This window comes from Schistocerca nitens, chromosome 2 (genome assembly GCF_023898315.1).
Source record: "Schistocerca nitens isolate TAMUIC-IGC-003100 chromosome 2, iqSchNite1.1, whole genome shotgun sequence".
NCBI classification, from domain to species: domain Eukaryota; kingdom Metazoa; phylum Arthropoda; class Insecta; order Orthoptera; family Acrididae; genus Schistocerca; species Schistocerca nitens.
The window spans coordinates 103814481-103835330 of NC_064615.1; the positions used below are offsets into that span (position 1 = coordinate 103814481).

General features: G+C 42.8%; 1 protein-coding gene across 1 annotated transcript in view; it reads right to left on the reverse strand.

Annotated features, from left to right (window-relative positions):
- The window catches only part of LOC126235774 (protein FAN-like), a 163455-nt gene that overhangs the window by 75913 nt on the left and 66692 nt on the right, over positions 1-20850 (reverse strand). The window contains exons 9-12 of the mRNA XM_049944576.1: positions 6067-6221; positions 4245-4423; positions 4001-4132; positions 1586-1762 (exon numbers count right to left, since the gene is read on the reverse strand). Of these exons, the coding sequence (XP_049800533.1) occupies positions 1586-1762; positions 4001-4132; positions 4245-4423; positions 6067-6221 (643 nt within the window). The remainder of the gene's footprint in view (positions 1-1585; positions 1763-4000; positions 4133-4244; positions 4424-6066; positions 6222-20850) is intronic.

Sequence of the window (20850 nt, forward strand, 5' to 3'; positions counted from 1 at the left end):
TGGAAGTGGATGAGCATTTTACTATACAATGTGAGTCATTTGAGCCCACATTCATCAGTTCAAATAATTTCTGTACATCATCTGGCGTAAGGCTGTGCGAGGCCTCAGCTGTTTTTCTCTTCTGGAAGAGAGCTGGAAATACCGGTTGTAATCTGGTCATCCACTTGCATCTAGTTAATCAACTTTGATAAAACTTGGCACAGCAAAAGAATGGTGTTCGATGATGAAAACAGTTCCACACTAGTACACCACAAAAATGTGAGCAGTCTTGTTTCTTTAATGTTAAGTTAGTGTATTCTGTTTGGTGCTAAATGAAGGAATAACAATTCCATATTATGATCCAATGGAGAATATTTGTTTACATACTGTATCATATAAGTATCTCTGATGGAATAATGACAATACTATGAAAAGGATAGACTGCTGCTCACCATATTGCTGCTCACCATATAGCGGAGACGTTGAGTCACAGACAGCCACAACAAAAAGACTGCTAAACACAAAAGCTCTTGGCCAAAAGGCCTTCTTCTAAATTAGACAACACACACACACACACACACACACACACACACACAACCAGTGTCTCTGGCTGCCAAGGCCACACTGCAAGCAACAGTGCATAATGGGAGAAGCAATCTTGACAGTGGGGTAAGGAGGAGGCTGGAGAGGGGAGAGGGAGGAATAGCGGGATTGGGTTGAGCGGCAGTAAAGTGCTGCTTGTGGGAGCATACAGTGATGAGTTGGGGAGAGGGTAGGACAGCTAGATGCAGTTGAGAGGTTGGATGAAGGGATTAGGGGGGGGGGGGGGCAGGGGCAGGGAGCAGAAAAAGAGAGAAGTAAAAATGCTGTGGGTGCATTGCTGGAATAGAAGGCTGTGTAGTGCTGTTCCCACAACAGCACTACACAGCCTTCTATTCCACCAATGCACCCACAGTCTTTTTGCTTCTCTGCTTTTCCACTCCCCACCATTCATCTAACCTCCTCACTGCACCTAGCTGTCCTGCCCTCTCCTCACCTTGTCCCTGTATGCTCCCACAAGTACCACTTTAACATCCTTCACTCCTACCCTCTTATCCCTCCCCATCCACTCCCAAGCTGCCTCCTCATCCCCATCACCCAGATTGCTTCTTCTATCATGCGCTGTTGCTCGCAGTCTGGCCTTGGCAGCCAGAGACAATGGTCCACCTGTGAGTTGCATTTACACAAATGTGTACGTATGCTGTCCAATTCAGAAGGCCTTTTGGCTGCAAGCTTAATTGTTTAGCAGTTTTTCTTTAATTGTGCCTGTGTGTTACTCAACATCTCCACTATACAGTGAGTAGTAATCTATACTTTCCATGATATAGTCATATAAGATCCCTGATTGTTTAATATGTCTGTCTGTTACGTTCTAGCATGAATAAATTCATCACAACTTTATAAGATCCCTGATTGTTTAATATGTCTGTCTGTTACGTTCTAGCATGAATAAATTTATCACAACTACGTTTTCTTGCTGTATTTGTTATTTGCATCCACATTCTGCAATCGAGATGATATCTCATCAATAAAATGCAGAAAAATAACGTTTAAATTAGAAAAATACCTCTGTTCCCTTTGATGGACGGTGGAATACCAGTAATTCGCTGTGGATGTGGCAGGGAAAAAACTTGCTTAGGAATCTGACCAAATTCCATTATTTGTACTTCTAATGCATGTCTCTGATTTATGTCTTTGATGGAATCCAAATCAACTGCGCCTTCATAGCACAGATAGTAAAACACTGCAAATAACAGACATATTAACTGTGAAGCTGTTTTGTTTTGTACATATTTAAACTATTTAGGAAATGAGAACAGGTAACTGCACCTAAAAGTAAGAAAAAGTAGGAAGGAACAAAAGCCAGTGGTTATTTGATATCAGATACCTTATGTGCCTATGCAACATCCATGTCTCATCTCTCTGTGAGTGGTTGCCTGTTCTCAATCCATGCTATAATTTCATTTATTGTAATACGAGGGCTAGTCGGAAAACAAGTTCCGATCAGTCACGAAATGGAAACCAATGTGACAATCCCATGAAGCTTTGCACAGATGTGTCAAGCAGTGTCTGTAATACGCCCGACAACCCCATCACATCACTCTTTTCAATTTTGAATGCACAGTGAGCATGTAAAGATGCCTAGAAAACAGCGTCTCCCACCAGGTAAGAGGACCTAGTAAGAAATTTCTCCTGAAGCTATGCAGCCCATATAACTGTCATGCATTTCCTTCTTAAAGACAATTCTTAGCTGCATTCTGGATAGGCAATGAAGATGCTCCTGCAGCATTTTCTATGGGAAGTGTCTGATCACCCACAATACTACCCATAATTGACTCCCTCTGAGTTTCATCTCTGCTCACATGAACCACTGGCTATAACAACAACATTTTGGCGCAGACTGTGGGCACAGAGAATTGGCAGGAAACAAGTGGCAACTGCCTTCTATGACAAGGGTTTTGGAAAGTTGGTACAACACTATGTAAAATGTCTCAGTTGGTGCAGTGATATGTAGATAAGTAGCTGGAAGTTGTAGCTATCTATTGCAAATAAAATATTTTTTGATTTTCACGGTGGTTTCCATTTCGCAGCCAATCAGAACTTATTTTCTGAATACCCCTTGTACATACTAAAATCATGTACATCCATTGGCTTAGTGATGATAGGATTTTTTTCTGCAGTTTGAAGCACAGTGCCATTACTGTAATACACCTAAAATACAACAATCAGAATATTACAATTATAAATAATTATGAGTAATATTGACAGAAAAGTATTGTCTTCAAAATACTACAGTCATCTGATTGTAAATCCAAAACCAATGGAAGTACATGTGTTAACTGGTGGTCTTGAACAAACCACAGTAAAAGCATGCAGTCTGCTGAGAAACTGTCTTGTCACACAAATATCTACAAACACAATCCTAGAATACTAATTAAAGCTGAAGTCAAACATAAAAATTCAAAGTTATTTGCTGCCTGTTTTGATACCAAATGTAGAGGTCCAGGGCTGATTCCCAGTCAGTCCTAGGATTTTTTTCTGTAACTTACAATTTCTTTCACCCTTGGCAACAATATATTAATGTTAAAATGTAAAGGTGAACTATGGTTCAGAGTTCACATTAAACTGTAGATCCCCTATAACTAGCTGGAGAAGTCAGTTCAAAGGTCAGAGGAAGGCGGGAGCTTACCATCTCCTTATAACAGACTCTCCAGAGACAAAAGTGCCTTCTCTCATTCTGAATTTTATACAAGATATCAGTAGCTAAAAACCGGAACATCAGAAATTTAAAACAAGCTGTTTGAAAGCTGTGATAGCTGACAGACCACTGTACTGGTGACATATTTTATTCCTAACCACCAGACATAATTTCTGATAGCACATGGATCTCTATGGTGTGATCTTCCTATTACTCCTACATAGTATGCTTGCATTGGTTGTGTGTGTTTCTGTCTTTTAAGATGTCAATTGGCATTCAGAAAAAATGCAGTACTGTTGATGCACACAACTCATGGAAACAAAAACAATTTGTTCATTCCTTTATGGATACCATATTTGTATGTAACCATGCTCCACATTGTGATGTATGTTGGTCTATACCAATCACTGAACCCTGCACTTGCTTCACTTATCAATCCACTGTAGGTGGTAATCTTTAACTGACTTTGGCAGCTGTGCTAATGTTGCATTGTTTCCCTTACCAATAAGTGCAATTATCTGTGAGACTGAGGTATCAGCCACATAAACACTCAAAATTATCCTTTATCAAACATCAATAAATATTCACCATTCTGCATTTTGTTCAAACGCCCACTGCCCATTAATTGGATAGCACTGTTGATATTTGCTATTAAGCCACACATGAGTTGTTACAAACATCACATGGCTATATGAAGATGAGTTTACAGTTTGGTGAAGTGATCATAATGCTATGACCATTAAATGTATAAGTGTACAGACAATAAGTCTACAAATGACTCACAGTTATTTGCTTTCTCTGCTTCTATGCCAGTCTGCCTGTAGCCAAATATCAAATCAATCCAATGGTGTAAGTTTCTTGACACATATTCTGACTCCAGAGCTTCTCTCATCTTCTTTACAAAGTGTTGTGGACCTAAAGAGCAGATCCTATTAATTGATGTATTACAGCCCACAGCACAGGTGAAAATTATCAAGATTATTATCTCAATAAATGAATCATTCAGTAGCTTTAACTCTGGATCTACCATTTGCCCATGGTGGAAGATGAACATCACCAACTTTTTGACCATCATGTCGATATCCGAAGTTAATTCCAAAACCATTCACAAGAAAATCACCTCCTTGCTCTGTGTCATAAAATGCTGGGATTAATTCCTTGAAATCTGACATATTTGTCATGACATTCTTCCAAACATCAGGTACACTGAAAATAGAAACACATAATATTCATTTCAAGCACTAATAATAATAAACCATCTCACATTTTCACATATAAAACGATCACCACACTCACTCTCCCCCTCTCATTGCACACTGCATGTGCAAATGCATGCTGTCTCCTCCCCCCCCCCCCCCCCCATATATACACTCCTGGAAATGGAAAAAAGAACACATTGACACCGGTGTGTCAGACCCACCATACTTGCTCCGGACACTGCGAGAGGGCTGTACAAGCAATGATCACACGCATGGCACAGCGGACACACCAGGAACCGCGGTGTTGGCCGTCGAATGGCGCTAGCTGCGCAGCATTTGTGCACCGCCGCCGTCAGTGTCAGCCAGTTTGCCGTGGCATACGGAGCTCCATCGCAGTCTTTAACACTGGTAGCATGCCGCGACAGCGTGGACGTGAACCGTATGTGCAGTTGACGGACTTTGAGCGAGGGCGTATAGTGGGCATGCGGGAGGCCGGATGGACGTACCGCCGAATTGCTCAACACGTGGGGCGTGAGGTCTCCACAGTACATCGATGTTGTCGCCAGTGGTCGGCGGAAGGTGCACGTGCCCGTCGACCTGGGACCGGACCGCAGCGATGCACGGATGCACGCCAAGACCGTAGGATCCTACGCAGTGCCGTAGGGGACCGCACCGCTACTTCCCAGCAAATTAGGGACACTGTTGCTCCTGGGGTATCGGCGAGGACCATTCGCAACCGTCTCCATGAAGCTGGGCTACGGTCCCGCACACCGTTAGGCCGTCTTCCGCTCACGCCCCAACATCGTGCAGCCCGCCTCCAGTGGTGTCGCGACAGGCGTGAATGGAGGGACGAATGGAGACGTGTCGTCTTCAGCGATGAGAGTCGCTTCTGCCTTGGTGCCAATGATGGTCGTATGCGTGTTTGGCGCCGTGCAGGTGAGCGCCACAATCAGGACTGCATACGACCGAGGCACACAGGGCCAACACCCGGCATCATGGTGTGGGGAGCGATCTCCGACACTGGCCGTACACCACTGGTGATCGTCGAGGGGACACTGAATAGTGCACGGTACATCCAAACCGTCATCGAACCCATCCTTCTACCATTCCTAGACCGGCAAGGGAACTTGCTGTTCCAACAGGACAATGCACGTCCGCATGTATCCCGTGCCACCCAACGTGCTCTAGAAGGTGTAAGTCAACTACCCTGGACAGCAAGATCTCCGGATCTGTCCCCCATTGAGCATGTTTGGGACTGGATGAAGCGTCGTCTCACGCGGTCTGCACGTCCAGCACGAACGCTGGTCCAACTGAGGCGCCAGGTGGAAATGGCATGGCAAGCCGTTCCACAGGACTACATCCAGCATCTCTACGATCGTCTCCATGGGAGAATAGCAGCCTGCATTGCTGCGAAAGGTGGATACACACTGTACTAGTGCCGACATTGTGCATGCTCTGTTGCCTGTGTCTATGTGCCTGTGGTTCTGTCAGTGTGATCATGTGATGTATCTGACCCCAGGAATGTGTCAATAAAGTTTCCCCTTCCTGGGACAATGAATTCACGGTGTTCTTATTTCAATTTCCAGGAGTGTATATATTATATATATACTCATATAAAGGTGCTCCTGCAGCATTATATATATAACATACCTGTTGAACATTCTGTCTGGATGATCAAATCGACCATTCTGCAAGCACAACATGTAATGTGGAAATTTTCTCACTAAATAAAACAGGACAAATCCAGGAGCAGAATAATGAGATCCATACAAAAATTTTGGTGGTGACATTTCTTCGTACCGCTCCTAGAAAAAAAAAATTACATCAAATTGCAAACTTAGGAACATATTAAGATGTCCACATAAAGTAATCAGAAAGTTGATGGAACACACAAGAATATTAACTACACAAGTATGGAGAAAGAATAAGAATCTCTAGAGAAAAAATGGATGAAAAATTAAGATACAAAAAAGACAAGATGAGTAATGAATGAACCTGGAAATAACAGAAGCCAAGACAGCAACACAATGTCTCAGACAACTGGATACTACACCACCCAGCAAAATGGTAACAGCAAAACTGGGAGGGAAGGTAATGCAAAGGTATGACAAAGATGGAAGAATTGATAGTTTACAGAGGAGAGAGAATATGAAGGTGAAGGGCACAGAGTGTATGGTGAGTAAAAGAAGAGTAAGCCACAGGACAGAAGGAATATATGGCAGGGAGAAAAAGATCAGTGGTGTGAGGACAAATGGTAGGAAGAATGAGACAAATTGCTCAGATCTGGAGAAAAGAAAAGTGAAGCATAAAATGAAGCAAGGTGAGAGGGAGTGTTGTACAAGAAACAGCTGAAGACAAAAGAGGGGTTGAGAATGAAGAATAGGGGTAAATGACAGAAGGATGAAGCACAAAGAACAATGGGAATGTGAAATAGGAGAGAGTTTTCATGAATAATGAAACACAAGAATGAAGACTGATGTGCAAGCAATGGTGATTAAAGTAAGAGTGTAGTGTAGGGAATTTGAAATGGAGGTTAAGTCGTGAGATGTAGAAATGGGGACTTGGCATGATGGCGGGGTACAATGGCATTGGAGACAGAGTAACGAGCTGTAAGGCAGAGCAGGAACAGGGAATGGTCAGTAAGGTGTCGAGAACAATGAGAATACTTGTGACAGCTGGAGCAGAGAGTGGGTTGCAACATGTGATAAGCAATGGGACAGCTGAGAGGAATCCAATGTGTGAAAAACAATATGTAGGAAGAAAAGGGTACCATGTGTGGAGAATAATAAGAGCAGAGAACGAGAGTGACGTTTGAGGAATGGGAGAACGGTAGAGTTGGTGGAAATGTTTGAACAATAGTAGGAAGGTAGAGTGAGAGGTGAGGTATGAAGAACTGTAGAAAAGTGTATTGGTAAGATATCAGAAATACTGAGAATGGTTGAGTGAGAGGTGAGTTACTAGGGAGAGCGAGAGATGTAGTAGAGAAAAAATTAGAAGAGTGAGTGATAACTGATGTTCAACACATAATGGAAAGAGATATAATAAATGAGGTACAAGGAAAATCAAAAGGTAGAGTGATAAAAGATGTAGAGGGATCAATAACAAGAGAGAACAAGGCATCTTGTACAAGGAGTAATGTGAAAGGAGAGTGAGAGGTAAGATACAGGGGATATTGAAAAGGGAGTGTGAGAGGTGATGGAGGAACAAGAGACTACAATGTGATTAACATGACACAGTGAGAAGTGGAAAGGGAGGATGAGAGGGTGGAGAAATGAGAGGAAGTGGAAGAGGATGGAGGTTGGGGTTGGGGGTGTAGTGACATGCGAGAAAGTGAAAAGACATGGTGAAGGGGGTGGAAAAGTATAAGGAAGTGGAAAGGGGGAGTGAGGAGGGTGGAAAAGTGTGAGAAATTGGAAAGGAAGAGGTCAGTGGTCCAGGTAAGTGTGAGAGAGTGGAAAGGAAGGGTGAGGGGTGCAGGTAAGTGTGAGAAAGTGGAAAGGCAGGTAGAAGGAAGAGGAGAAGTGTTAGATAAAGCGCGAGTGGAGAATGAGGAAAGAGTGACACATTTCCATTCTTTCATAATTACTAATTATTATTTCATTTCCTTGCCCTGTAGGCAAGAAAGGACATCCTGGATTTATTTCTCTGCTAACAGTGTTCCTTGTACTGCTTGAAGCCAGTGCAGAATTGGTTTTCATTGCATAATGAACCTACACTGCTTCAGAATCCTCAAGATGGTCTATCATTTTGTGCACTCCACAGTAAATTAATTTGGAATGATGGGGGCACAATCAGGAAAACACACACAGCAGACAAAATAGATCATTCATTTAGAATTGCTCAGGCACATTGCGTCTTAGCTGCGATGGTTATTTCAATATTATATAGCCATGAGTTCAACCTGCAGTAAATTTAGAATAATTCTGGTTTCTCACTAAGTGACCTGAGTGATAAATGACTTTAACCTTCGATAACAAATGCAGTTTTGTGTAAAGGGATTCACTGACATTGGCATAGAGGCTGGGTATAAACTGGATTTTAGAGGAAATTATGCCTAGACTGATCTCCTAACTGACTAAAAAGCACAGCTTACTAATCACAATGAATACCTGCAATTGATTAAAAGACATCATCAATACACCACAAGCTTCATTAGAAATATTTTATTTGACAAAAACGGTTTTTGGTTTTATAACCCCTCATCTGTCTCAATGACATGCTTGTCAGTTAATACAACAGAATATGAAATATGTACTGTAACATAGTACCCAGTTCATCATGTATGTTACTGCTACCCAATTTTAGGCAGTGACAATGCTCATTAATGTCTGACGTAACTGTCATGTAGAGTAAATATGGAACTGTACGACAATTAATGTCAAAACATTATCAAGAATTGTCACTGCCTAAAATTTGACAGCAGGAACATACATGACAAACTGGGTGCTCTGATATAAGACATATTTCAGGTCCTGTTGTATTAAATAACAAGCATTTCATTGCTATAGAAGTGTATAAATATGCCACTTTTGATGGGTTATAAACCTGAAAACCAGTTTTGACAAATAAAACATGGTGCAGTTCATGGAGTATGGAAGACATGTGTTAACAAATATACGAAAGGGGGTGGTTGGGTGGTTGGTTTGGGGAAGGAGACCAGACAGCGAGGTCATCGGTCTCATCGGATTAGGGAAGGATGGGGAAGGAAGTCGGCCGTGCCCTTTGAAAGGAACCATCCCGGCAATTGCCTGGAGCGATTTAGGGAAATCACGGAAAACCTAAATCAGGATGGCCGGACGCGGGATTGAACCGTCGTCCTCCCGAATGCAAGTCCAGTGTCTAACCACTGCGCCACCTCGCTCGGTCAAATATACGAAAGCTGCGAAGCACTAAGCAGTCAAAACTTTTATCCAAAATTGAGCTGAGATTGCACAATATCTTTACAACATTGGAGCAAGAATACCTACTTTATCTGTTCCTTACAACCTGCAACTACAGCACTACACAGTGCCTTACGAGCACATGCTTTCCCATCCTTTTAATGTAGTATCCAAGGCAGTTTCTCATAAGAAATTAGATTCAGAAACCTTACTTGAGTTCCGATCGCTGTGTTGCGGAAAGGCTTAATGAGGAACAAACTATGTAAAATTCTGCAGGGCACTTTACTAGGGTACTATATCACTCATAAAAATGAAAAAGACAGTCTATCTGAAATAGTGCTTTTAGAGAGAATGTTCACTTAACCATGTTACAGAAGGTTGCCTGTTCAATAGCTATTAAATAATTCTGAGAAGAAGGGTCACACACAGACAGATATTCATTCATGGAACTGGTTGAGGAAATGGCACCCATAAGCATTATTACATGCCCTCTTCTAGACCAAAAACTGAATAGCTATTTTATATTCCTCAACTACAATCAGCTTTAACCCATTATATGTTACTGTTTTAACCATATTATCGACAATTACACAATTTTATTATGGATTCAAGTAGTTAGTATTTAGGAGCATCTTGAATGAAATTTAACTGTAATATAATTTTCAGGGTCTAAAATAGCATGTATCTGAAATTAATATTTGATTATAAGTGAATACTACAACACTACAACTGATGTTGCCTGATGGAAAAGACAGGGCAGGACAGGCAACAACTCTCTGGCATGAATGATGGGTTGGAAACATGCAGTCAGTGAAGCTGCAGCATGAACATTGAAATAAAGCAAGATGGAATAGCTCCACTTGCTATAATTCCACTTATTAAATACCTTTTTTTCGGTTTTCTGTTCCATATGTGAAATATGAACCTTAAATATGTGATAGCTCCAAACTTTTACATAAACACTATTTCACTAAACTTTATTACCAACAGTACAGTTTTTAGACTAATAGTGGTAACGGTATGGTTATTTATACAGGGTGATTCAAGAGGAATGTCATGTAATTTGTGAGCTGATTCTACACGTGAAAATAAACAAAACAAAAAAAATCCATGTACATATGTTCAATTTTCGATCATTACAGAACTGGGGCGGGTTGAAGACTACACACATCCATGAATGATGAAGATGAGTGTGAATATTATTTACCGAAATTCTGTGTAGGCACTGTGGTGGACAGAATAATGGTGGGACAGATGACTTGATCATCCTACATGAGGTGCTGAAAGGTCTCTCACCCATCTCAACGCACTTGTAAATATGTTGGAGGGGGTGTTGTGTTGCACATCAAACATCACCTCAATGGTCTTTAATGCCGGCAACAGCAGCGGTGATGTGAGTGACAAGTTTTCCATATATATCCACCTTTGTAGTGTACATATCCCCCTTTACACAGCCCCATAAACAGCAGTCTGATGGAGTTAGGTTGGGTGATCTGGCAGGCCAGTTAATGGGTCTACCATGGCAAATCCTCCATTAAGGAAATGTGTTATTCAGATACTGGCATACTTGTCTGGTACAGTAAATTGTTGATCCGTCATGTTGCACGTATGTTTGCTGTCATTGCTCTGATGTCACATATTCGAAAAGTGCATGTAGGTCTTCTCTCAGGAAATGTGAGTACACTGCAACTCTCATGTGATTTGGCAGGAACAAAGCTCCCATCACCAGATCATCAATCATACCACACCAGATGTTCACTGAGAATCTAACTTGGAATTTTGATCCCTAGTGTCATGTGGGATCTCCACTATCCATGTACGAGAATTGTGGGTGTTCATGATACCACTGTGTACAGTTGTAGCCTCATACGTAAATGAAGTGTACTGCACATCTCTGTGGACAGCCAACCGTTCACAAAATTATTGTCTGCTTACTGCGTCACCAGGATGCAGATGCAGATGGTGTGAGTACAAGCCCTCGGAATGTAATGTATGCCACACTCAAGTTTGTGGAATGCCGAGCTGATAGCTAATGCGCTGTGTACTGGTGGTGGGACTCCATTGTACCATTGCAATAATGTCTTCCCTGACTGGAGAGCCTCACATTCTGTTACATGTACATTAGGTAGCGTTCAGGATTCAAGTGACGTTTGACAAACCCTGAGAAATAACCTGCCACAGGGCGTTCACCGATCAGGGAAACTGAAAACTGAAATAAATGTTTGTAGTTTCATCATAAGTTGCTTTGAGAAGTATCCATTTTTTATTTCTAGATGGTCCATTTTCAAACCAACAGTGCTGTAAGTGTGACAAATACTGGCAATAGCCCATGCACAGAAACTACCCTTGCAGTAATTAAAGTGGTATACAGCTGACTTAATAACAGCAGATTACACCACATACGACAGACACTTAGTTCTCTAATGTCTGTCCTATGTGGTGTAATTTGTTGTTGTTGAGTCAGTCATATACCTCTTTTGTAACAAATAAAAACACCTACAGATTTTATTTTGTCGCTACCAGTTTCAACGCTTCAGTGCGTCATCTTCAGGCCTGTATGCATAAAACATTAAAGATAGCATTATCAACTTACCAATCAAGTTACATAGAAACAGAGTAAACCAGAATGAGAAACAATGGCAAGACTCTACAAATGAATTTACACTGAACATTTGACAGAAGGAACAGATATATCCATTGTCACATATCTAAAATATACCATCACGAATTTCCACTCAATACATTGTACAATTATACTATCTATTAAAACTTCTTTAAATACTATTCATGATTTTTATTGGAGAGTCTGACACACATTATCTGCACAACCCCGAAAAAACTTACTGTAAGACAAAATAACTGTAAAAGGTGATGAATGGAAGGAAACAATACCTCACAAACAAGTAAAAAGAAGGAACATGACCTATGTGTCATGTCGAAGTATAAAATGCTTAGTTGTACACAGATGAGGGGCATACACTATGTCATATCTATAAAATGAACATCCAAGACATGGTATAAACCGAATGTAGGACCCACATATATAGAACATATGAAAGCCACCCACAAGGAAACTGTTCATGATGCAAACATTCATATGCAAATGCATAATATATCGTGTACTGCCATGAAAAAATCACATGTAGGGATACCAAGTAGCCCACAATGATGCAGTGTATCATGAAGGATGACTCCACAATATATATACATACATGAAAAAACCAGAAAAGCTTACTGAGTAGCACACTGCTCAAAAAGTATTCTTGTGTGTTAAACATAAGTGATCACGAAGAAATAATTGAAATATTAAATATATAGTTATAAATAAATGCATTGCTACTAGTACACACTTAGGCCTTTTGATGACATTAAAACCAAAAGCCATTACAAGCCAGCAATTAGAAAATTTCCAGTCATTCAAATCGTGTCAAATTCAAGCCACATTATTAACTGACCAGTGAGGAGGCCACACACCATGCTCATAATTAAAACATAAGTAATTGTAATTTTTCCATCATATGTAAACTGTTAACGAGTGACAGCAATCTGTATGTTGGCAATACATACACTATTACAACAAAAACACTGGCAATGTCACGAGTCGTATGAAGTGGAATTTAAGGTAATGTAATGCAAATCTACATGAAATAGAAGACAGGTACATAATCAATATGTCATATATGACTAAAGTTATTGCATGTTACAGAAAGCGACATTTAACATACACACCTCTACACCAAACACGTAAATAAACGCTAGTGGCAGCAATGTTCACGTCAGCTTCCTGACTAGCAATCCACTCGAAAAGTACTCATATAAATGAAACCAAAGTAAACAAGCAAAAATACAACAAAATTTAAATTGCATATACTTATGAGTAAATGTATTGTAACCAATACACATCTTGGACTTTGAACTACATCAAACTTAAAAATCATATTGATTAATCAAATTTCAAAAGAGCCATACTGGCCATATACCACTTTGATTTTGCAGAGGCAGTTTCTGTAAAAGGACTACTGCATATATTTGTACCAGTTATTAGGGTTTCTTCCTGTTCCATTCATGTATGGAGCTTGGGAAGAATGATTGTTTCCATGCCTCTGTGCATGGAGTAATTATTCTACTCTTACCTTCATGATCCCTGTGTGAGCGAAACATCGGGAGTTGTGGTATATCCCTAGAGTAATCATTTAAAGCTCATTTCTGAAACTTTGTTAATAGACTTTCTCAGGATAGTTTATGTCTGTCTTCGACACACTGCCATGTCAGTTCCTTCAGTGTATCTGTGACACTCTCCCATGGAGTAAACACACCTGTGACCATTCATGCTGCCCTTCTCTGTATATGTTCAATATCTCTGTTAGGCCTATCTGATACAGGTCCCACACACTTGAGCACGTTCTAGGATGCATCGCACGAGTGATTTGTATGCAATCTCCTTAGTAGACTGATTGCACTTCCCCAGTGTTATACCAATAAACTGAAGTCTGCCACCTGCTTTACCCGCAACTGAACCTAAGTGGTCATTCCATTTCATATCCCTACAAAGCATTACACCCAGTTTGGCTGGTTTGGGAGAGTGCAGAGACCAAACTACGGGGTCATCAATCCCCTTTTCCTCATCCAAACAGGTCTCACATTAAAAACAGTCCCACCAGGAGTCAGGGAAATTAAAAGGCATAAAACCAACTTTCAATCACACTGAAAAACAAAAGGACAGCAGCCAACAGAAAGGGGAAAATGTACACTAAAAGGAACAAGTAGTGAAAGGTATTAAATGAAAGCAAGTGGCCTGGGCTGGCTGATCGTAAAAATAAAAAAGGATGAGCCAGCCTCCTTGCAACACACTAAAATCTCAAACCTGAAAGACAAGGATAGAGGAACACAGATAGGGATGAGACAAACACCAAGACAAACAAACAGCAAAGAGAGAATGAGGAAGAGTTAAAATCGAGGGAGGGTGGAGGCCTGGGAGAGAAGGCCAGACGGCCACCCTTAGACTGTGTGACAAAAATCCCTGTCACAAATAAAATGTAAAACAACATCAGCCATTAAGACATTGTGTCTGGCCGATGTGGAGCTGGCAAAGGACATCAGAGTCCCTGTGAGTGGTTCACACGGATGACTGCATCAGTCTCTGGCAGGCTGATCTGCAGAGTCGGTTTACCGACAGCCTGTTTGGCCAGCCTGTCAGCAAGTTCACTGTCCGGGATCCTGACATGTCCTGGGGTCCAAATGAAGGTCACTGAATGTCCACTGTTGCCGAGAGCATAAAGAGACTACTGGATAGTCATTATCGATTAATGGTAAGGGAAGCACTGGTCAAGAGCTTGTAGGCTAATGAAGGAGTCACTACAGATGACAAAGGACTCACCGGCACAGGAGCAGATATGCTCAAGAGTGTGACAAATGGCTACCAACTCTGCAGCAAAAACACTGCAGTCATCTGGTGACAAGCATTGTTCACTATGTCCAATATGTGTGTAAGTGAATCCAACAAGACCATCGACCATTGATCCATCAGTGTAGACTATTTATGAGCCCTGGAACTTGCCGAGAATAGAGAAAAATTGACAACAGAGGGCGTCAGGCGGAACTGAGCCTTTTGGGCCTCACGATAGGTCCAGACAAAGCTGTGGCCAAGGCATGAACCACAGAGATGTATGTAAGTGGACCTGCAGGAAAGGCAGTAGAGGGAAAGTATTGAGTCAGTAATAAGTGACCAGACACAGACTGCAAGGGGATTCTCTGTCCTGGGCCGCCGTTGTGGGAGATGGATCGCCTTGTTAGGGAAAAGGAGACTATAATTTGGATGGTAAGGCAAATTATGAATGTGGGTGGTATAATTTGCAGGCAGAAGTTGCCACCAGAGTCACAATGGAGGAATACCAGCTTCCAAGAGGAGGCCGTTCACTGCACTCATTCGGAAAGCTCCCGTCGCAAGCCGAACTCCAAAGTGGTGGATAGGGTCCAGCAGCCACAGTATGATGCTGAACCATACATGAGGCTCCTATAGTCCAGACAGGACTGCACAACGGCTTTGTGCAGCTGCAGCGGTGTAGAGCAGTCAGCACCCCAGTCGGTGTGGCTCAGGCACTGAATAATATTAAGATGGCACCAGCACTTTTCCTTTAGCTGACAAAGATAGGGAAACCAAGTTAAACGGGCATTGAAGACCATCCGCAAAAAGCGGTAAGTCTCCACTACATAATGTAGCTGGTCATCAAAGTAAAGTTCTGGATGGGGTTGGACAGTACGAAGATGACAGAAGTGCACGACGCAAGTTGAGCGCCCAAAAACTGAAAGCTATGAGTGATGACCCATGACTGTGCCTTTCATGTGGCTCCCTGCAGCCGACATTCAGCCACACCAATAGAAGAGGAGCAGAAGGAAATACAAAAATTGCCAAGCATATAGGAGGGAAGATACTTGAGGAACCCACTGCAAGTGTAAGACCATTAACAGCAATTAAAAGAGTGGGACACTCAGGACAGATCCCTATGGGACCCCTTTCTCTTGCGTAGGGGGTACACTGCGGGAAGCACCAACATGAACTCTGAAAGTGCAGAGAGACAAGAAGTTCCGTATAAAAATCGGGAGCAGGCCCCGGAGACCCCACTTGTACAAAGTAGTGAGGATATGGTGTCGCCAAGTGGTATGTAGGCCTTCGTCAAGTCAAAAAAGGCGGCAATAAGGTGCTGTCAGTGGGAAACAGCTGATCGAATGGCAGACTCCAGGTGGACCAAGTTGTTGGTGATAGAGGGCCCTTATCGAAAACCGCCCTGAGATGGAGCTAGAAGGCCCCAAGACTCAAGGAGCCAACACAATAACCATTCACCATACATTCGAGCAGCTTGTGCAGAACATTGGCGAGGCTGATAGGACAATAGCTATCCACTTCAAGTGGGTTCTTACCAGGCTTTAGCACTGGAACAATGATACTCTCCCACAACTGCGATGGGAATTCGCCGTCGCTTCAGATGTGGTTGAAGATGACAAGGAGGTGGCGCTGGTAATCCGCTGACAGATGTTTAATCATTTGGGGATGGATGTGGTCTGTGACAGGACAGTCGGCAAGGGCACTGAGAAAGTCCCACACACCAAAGAGAGCATTATATGGCTCAGGGTGGCGTGTAGCAAAAGATAGGTGTTGTCGCTCCACCAGCTGTTTGAGGAGACAAAAGGTGGGGCGGTAATTCTCAGACACAGAGGTGTAAGCATAGTACTCGGCAAGACGCTCTTTGATTACATCTGGATCAGCAGAAACAGCTCCATGTGAGGAAATTCGAGGTACACCTGCAAGTGTCTGATAGTCGTAAAGGTGTTGAAGCTTGATCTAAAGCCGGGGAAGAGACGTTCGTGTTCCAATGGTAGAGATGCATTGTTCCCAACACTCCTGCTTCCCTCATTTGATGAGTAGGCAGACCTGGGGATAGAACCATTTGAAGGCTAAGAGGTTCTCCCGAGAGGGGTGGTGTTTATGACATTGGAGGGGCCGCCTATGGTCTCTAACAGCTGCAGCGATTTCCAGCGACCACTAAGGCACTGACTTCCACCAGGGGCAAACTGAGGGACAAGGTATTGCTGATTCAGCTGCGGCAACAATGGTAGTAGTGATGGTGTGGATCACCTCATCAATGTTTCCATGCAACAGAGCTTCAACAATGGTAGTAGAGGTGAAAGTGTCCCAGTCAGCCTTGGGAAAAGCCCATATGGGCAAGTGTTCAGATGAGTGATGCTGAGGTAGGGACAGGAAGAGTGGAAAGTGGACACTACCACACAAGTGAGCTCTCCAGTGGACAGACAGGAAGAGGCCAGGACTGCAAACCGAGAGATCAATGGCCCAGTATGTGCCTTGTGCAACACTGAAATGTGTGGGCACCCGTATTTAGGAGAAAAAGGCTGAGTTGAGCCAGTAGGTCCTTGACATGTTTACCATGACCAGTAAACTTGGTTCCACCCCACAAAGGGTTATGGGCTTTAAAATCACCCACAAGTAGAACAGGCGAGCGGAGTTGAGAAATTAAGGCAGCCACAGGCGAGCGGAGTTGGGAAATTAGGGCAGCCAATACATGGGGTGGCACTTCACCATCTGGAGGGGGGTAGATGTCACAGATGGTAATATCCTACATTGTCCTCACCCTGACAGCCACAGCATGTAAATGTGTTTGAAAGGGCACAGGTTCACTACAGACAGAGGTAAGGACATAGATACAAGCTCCATTTGACACTGTCACAGTCAGGATGGTTTTTGTAGTACCCCCGACACCCGCACAGGGTAGGGTTCTGCACTGTGGGAAACCAGGTTTCCTAAAGGGCAACGCAAAAAGCAGGTATATCACTCAACAGTTGCTGTAACTCAGCCAAGTGGAAGAAAAAAAAGAGGTGTCGACGAGATCCAGGTCCTCAGGGGAAGCTAAAATCTCCACCTCATCCTCAGGCACAGAACTGGTAGGGAGTGGTGGTGCTGGGGCCACCAGAGGGTCCTGTTTCTTAGCAGACTACTACTTTGTCTGCTTGCTCTCTTGCTTATCTTTTTGGGCTTGCTGGGAGGACTTCTCCGAAGTAGCTTCAGGCCCAGAGGAAGACTGCAAAGCCCTTCGTCCAGCAGCTTGTGGCTCCTTCAGCCGCTGGTGAGTGTCCACTTTGGCATTAGTGGAGACCTTGGAAGGCAGAATCCCAAGGGACCCCTTCTGTGAGAGAGGAGCCAGAGGAGACTTGACCTCTTCCGCTGTGGGGAGGGGACCAATGTTCCCGGTGTGTGTGTGTGTGTGTGTGTGTGTGTGTGTGTGTGTGTATGGGGGAGGGGGGAATTGCTCTCGAGGTAGGTGCTTTGGGAGCAATGGAAGAAGAGGTGCCCCCAATCACCAAGAGGACAGATATATTCGCGCAGTCCGGGGCGCCCACTGAATGAGACAGAGATGCTGGAACTACCATCACAAATGACGATGACATGTCAACATAGCTGCAGCATATATAGATGTCAAGCAAATGGGGTGCAACCATTCAAATTTACATTTAGCTCTTGGAAAGTCAGCTGGTCAGGGTCTTGTACTCCATAGTTTTTCACTCCTTTTGGAGTACTGTGCAGTCTGGCTAGCAGGGGGAGTGGTGCTTCCACAGCTGACACAACTGGGTGGAGGGGCACATGGAGTATTTGGATGCACTGGACGCCTGCAGTCTTAACGTGTGGTGCTGGAATTGCAGTGGGAAGACATGCACCCCCAAATTTCAAACACTTAAAGCACCACATAGGGGGAGGGATGTATGGTTTTATGTTATATCGGTATACCATCACCTTGACCTTTTCAGGCAATGAGTCCCCCTCACAGGCCAAGATGAAGGCAGCAGTAGCAACCCTTTGTATTTAGGTCCCCTATAAACACGCCAGATGAAGTGAACGCTCCACTGTTCTAACTTGATGCGGAGCTCATCATCAGGCTGCTAGAGAAGGTTACGATGGAAAATCCCCTGGACCATGTTGAGGCTTTTATGAGGGGTGGCGGCAATGGGAGTGTCACCCAGCTGGTCACAGGCGAGCAACACCCAGGACTGGGCTGGGGATGCTGTCTGAATGATGACGGCCCCATTTCTCATTTTTGACAGCACAGCCACTTTCCCAAACTTGTCCTCCACATTTTCAACAAAAAACAGAGGCTCTGAAGCCAGAAAGGAGTTCCCATCCATTCTGCTGCAGACTAAATACCTCTTTTCCATAGTTCTACATTCCTCCCATGGTGTGGCTAGAAATGTGTTGGCTGATTCCAGCAGTGATTAATTGATATTATAGTCATAGGAAACTACATTTTTTTTCATTTTGTGAAGTGCACAAATTTAAACTTCTGAACATTTGGATGAGTTGCCAATCTCCGCACCACGTTGAAATCTTAAGATGATCAGACTGAATATTTATGCAGCTTCTCTCGGATAGCACTTCATTAAAGATAACTGCATCAACTGAAAAAAGCCTGGTTTTACTATTAATATTGTCTACAAGGTCATTAATATACAAAAAGAACAACAAGGGTCCCAACACACTTCCCTGGGGCACACCTGAAGTTACTTCTACATCTCCTCCTTCCCTTCAACCCTACTGCCAGAAGAACAAGAAGCCACTGGCTCTGAAAGTCTGCACATTTCTTTAACCTTTGTATGTGTTTTCTCTTGCCACTGTTTGGTGAATAGATTTTTTATCTCTCCAATTATATTCATAAAATAATAACCATCATTTATACCAATTCCAGAGGAAATAGCTTTCGGTTAAACAAATTTACTTCACTGCCCACTGTGTTTGTTTAGCTTTTTTTTAATTTTTTTTTTTTTTACTTTTTCTGTCTTTTATGTGAATATCTCCAGCTTTGCACTTTAACATTTAGTAATTTCTTTAGTACTTGCTTACTTACTTTTGCTTGCACCTTTGTCCTGTAGTTTCTGCAGGGTTGGCGTGGTTACAAAGGATTGGGCATGGTTAATTTAAATTGGTGGCCAGATGTCCTTCCTGCCGTCACCCCATACCCCCACCCCCAGGACAGAATCAGTGTACCCCAGCTGTCTGCGTCTAGTGTAAACTATGAAATAGTGCGAATGTGTTTCAGATGTCTGTGAGTCATGTGTCTGAGGCGAGATGTGAGGGCCAGCTCGGTGATCACCTAATGGGATGTGGAAAACTGCCTAAAAACCACATCCAGGCTGGCCGGCACACCAGCCCACGTCGTTAATCCGCTGGGCGGATTCCATCTAGGGCCGAGTCCAGTAAGCAGCACATTAGCGCTCTTCGCTAACCTGGTGGGTTTTGTAATTTCTTTACTACCTGCACCTATACATAAATAGGCTTCATGCGTAAAGTCACATACAGCCATGGTTGAGCAGTCAAGATATACGGTTTCTATTTTAGTCAGTCTGCATTCAGTATTCGTTAATTGAGGTTCTATGTCAGTCTGCAGGCATCCACCAATCAAAGAAGGAAGTTACTATGTTATTTACATGTGTTGCCACAGTGATTTTTTTTTAAACTACTCATAGACTGTGAGCATTACTAAACTGTCTTATACACAGTATATCATAGTTACTAACTAAAAGTAGATCATTGTGTGTTTAATGCAACAAGTGTAAACAAGATAAAAGTACACTTGATGGTGTTGCGTTAAATCATTATTAATTGTTAGAGTACCTCATAATCATTGGAAGAAGATTGATGAAGATGAAAACATATAATACTTATGAGGCACAAAACAGAGCAGTAAACTTTACAGCTAGTGGATGATTGGGCCACGGAGATTGAGATAACAGGTAACGTGCTGGAAGGTGGATCAGCTACAGCACATTTCAGATGAGATACTGCTTTGGATTTGGGGAAATTGGGGTAAATAAAGGTAAAGATGTGAAAATCATGGACATGAGCGCATCTGTTCAAGCTGATTTATTATAAGTAGAATGATGAACAGCCAAGTAATCTAGTACGAGAATAGGTACACTTTGGCAATGGCGAGTCATGTGGTTCATCAAGTGGTTAGTTAAAATATGGAGCACGGGAAGAAGGACCTCTTAAGTG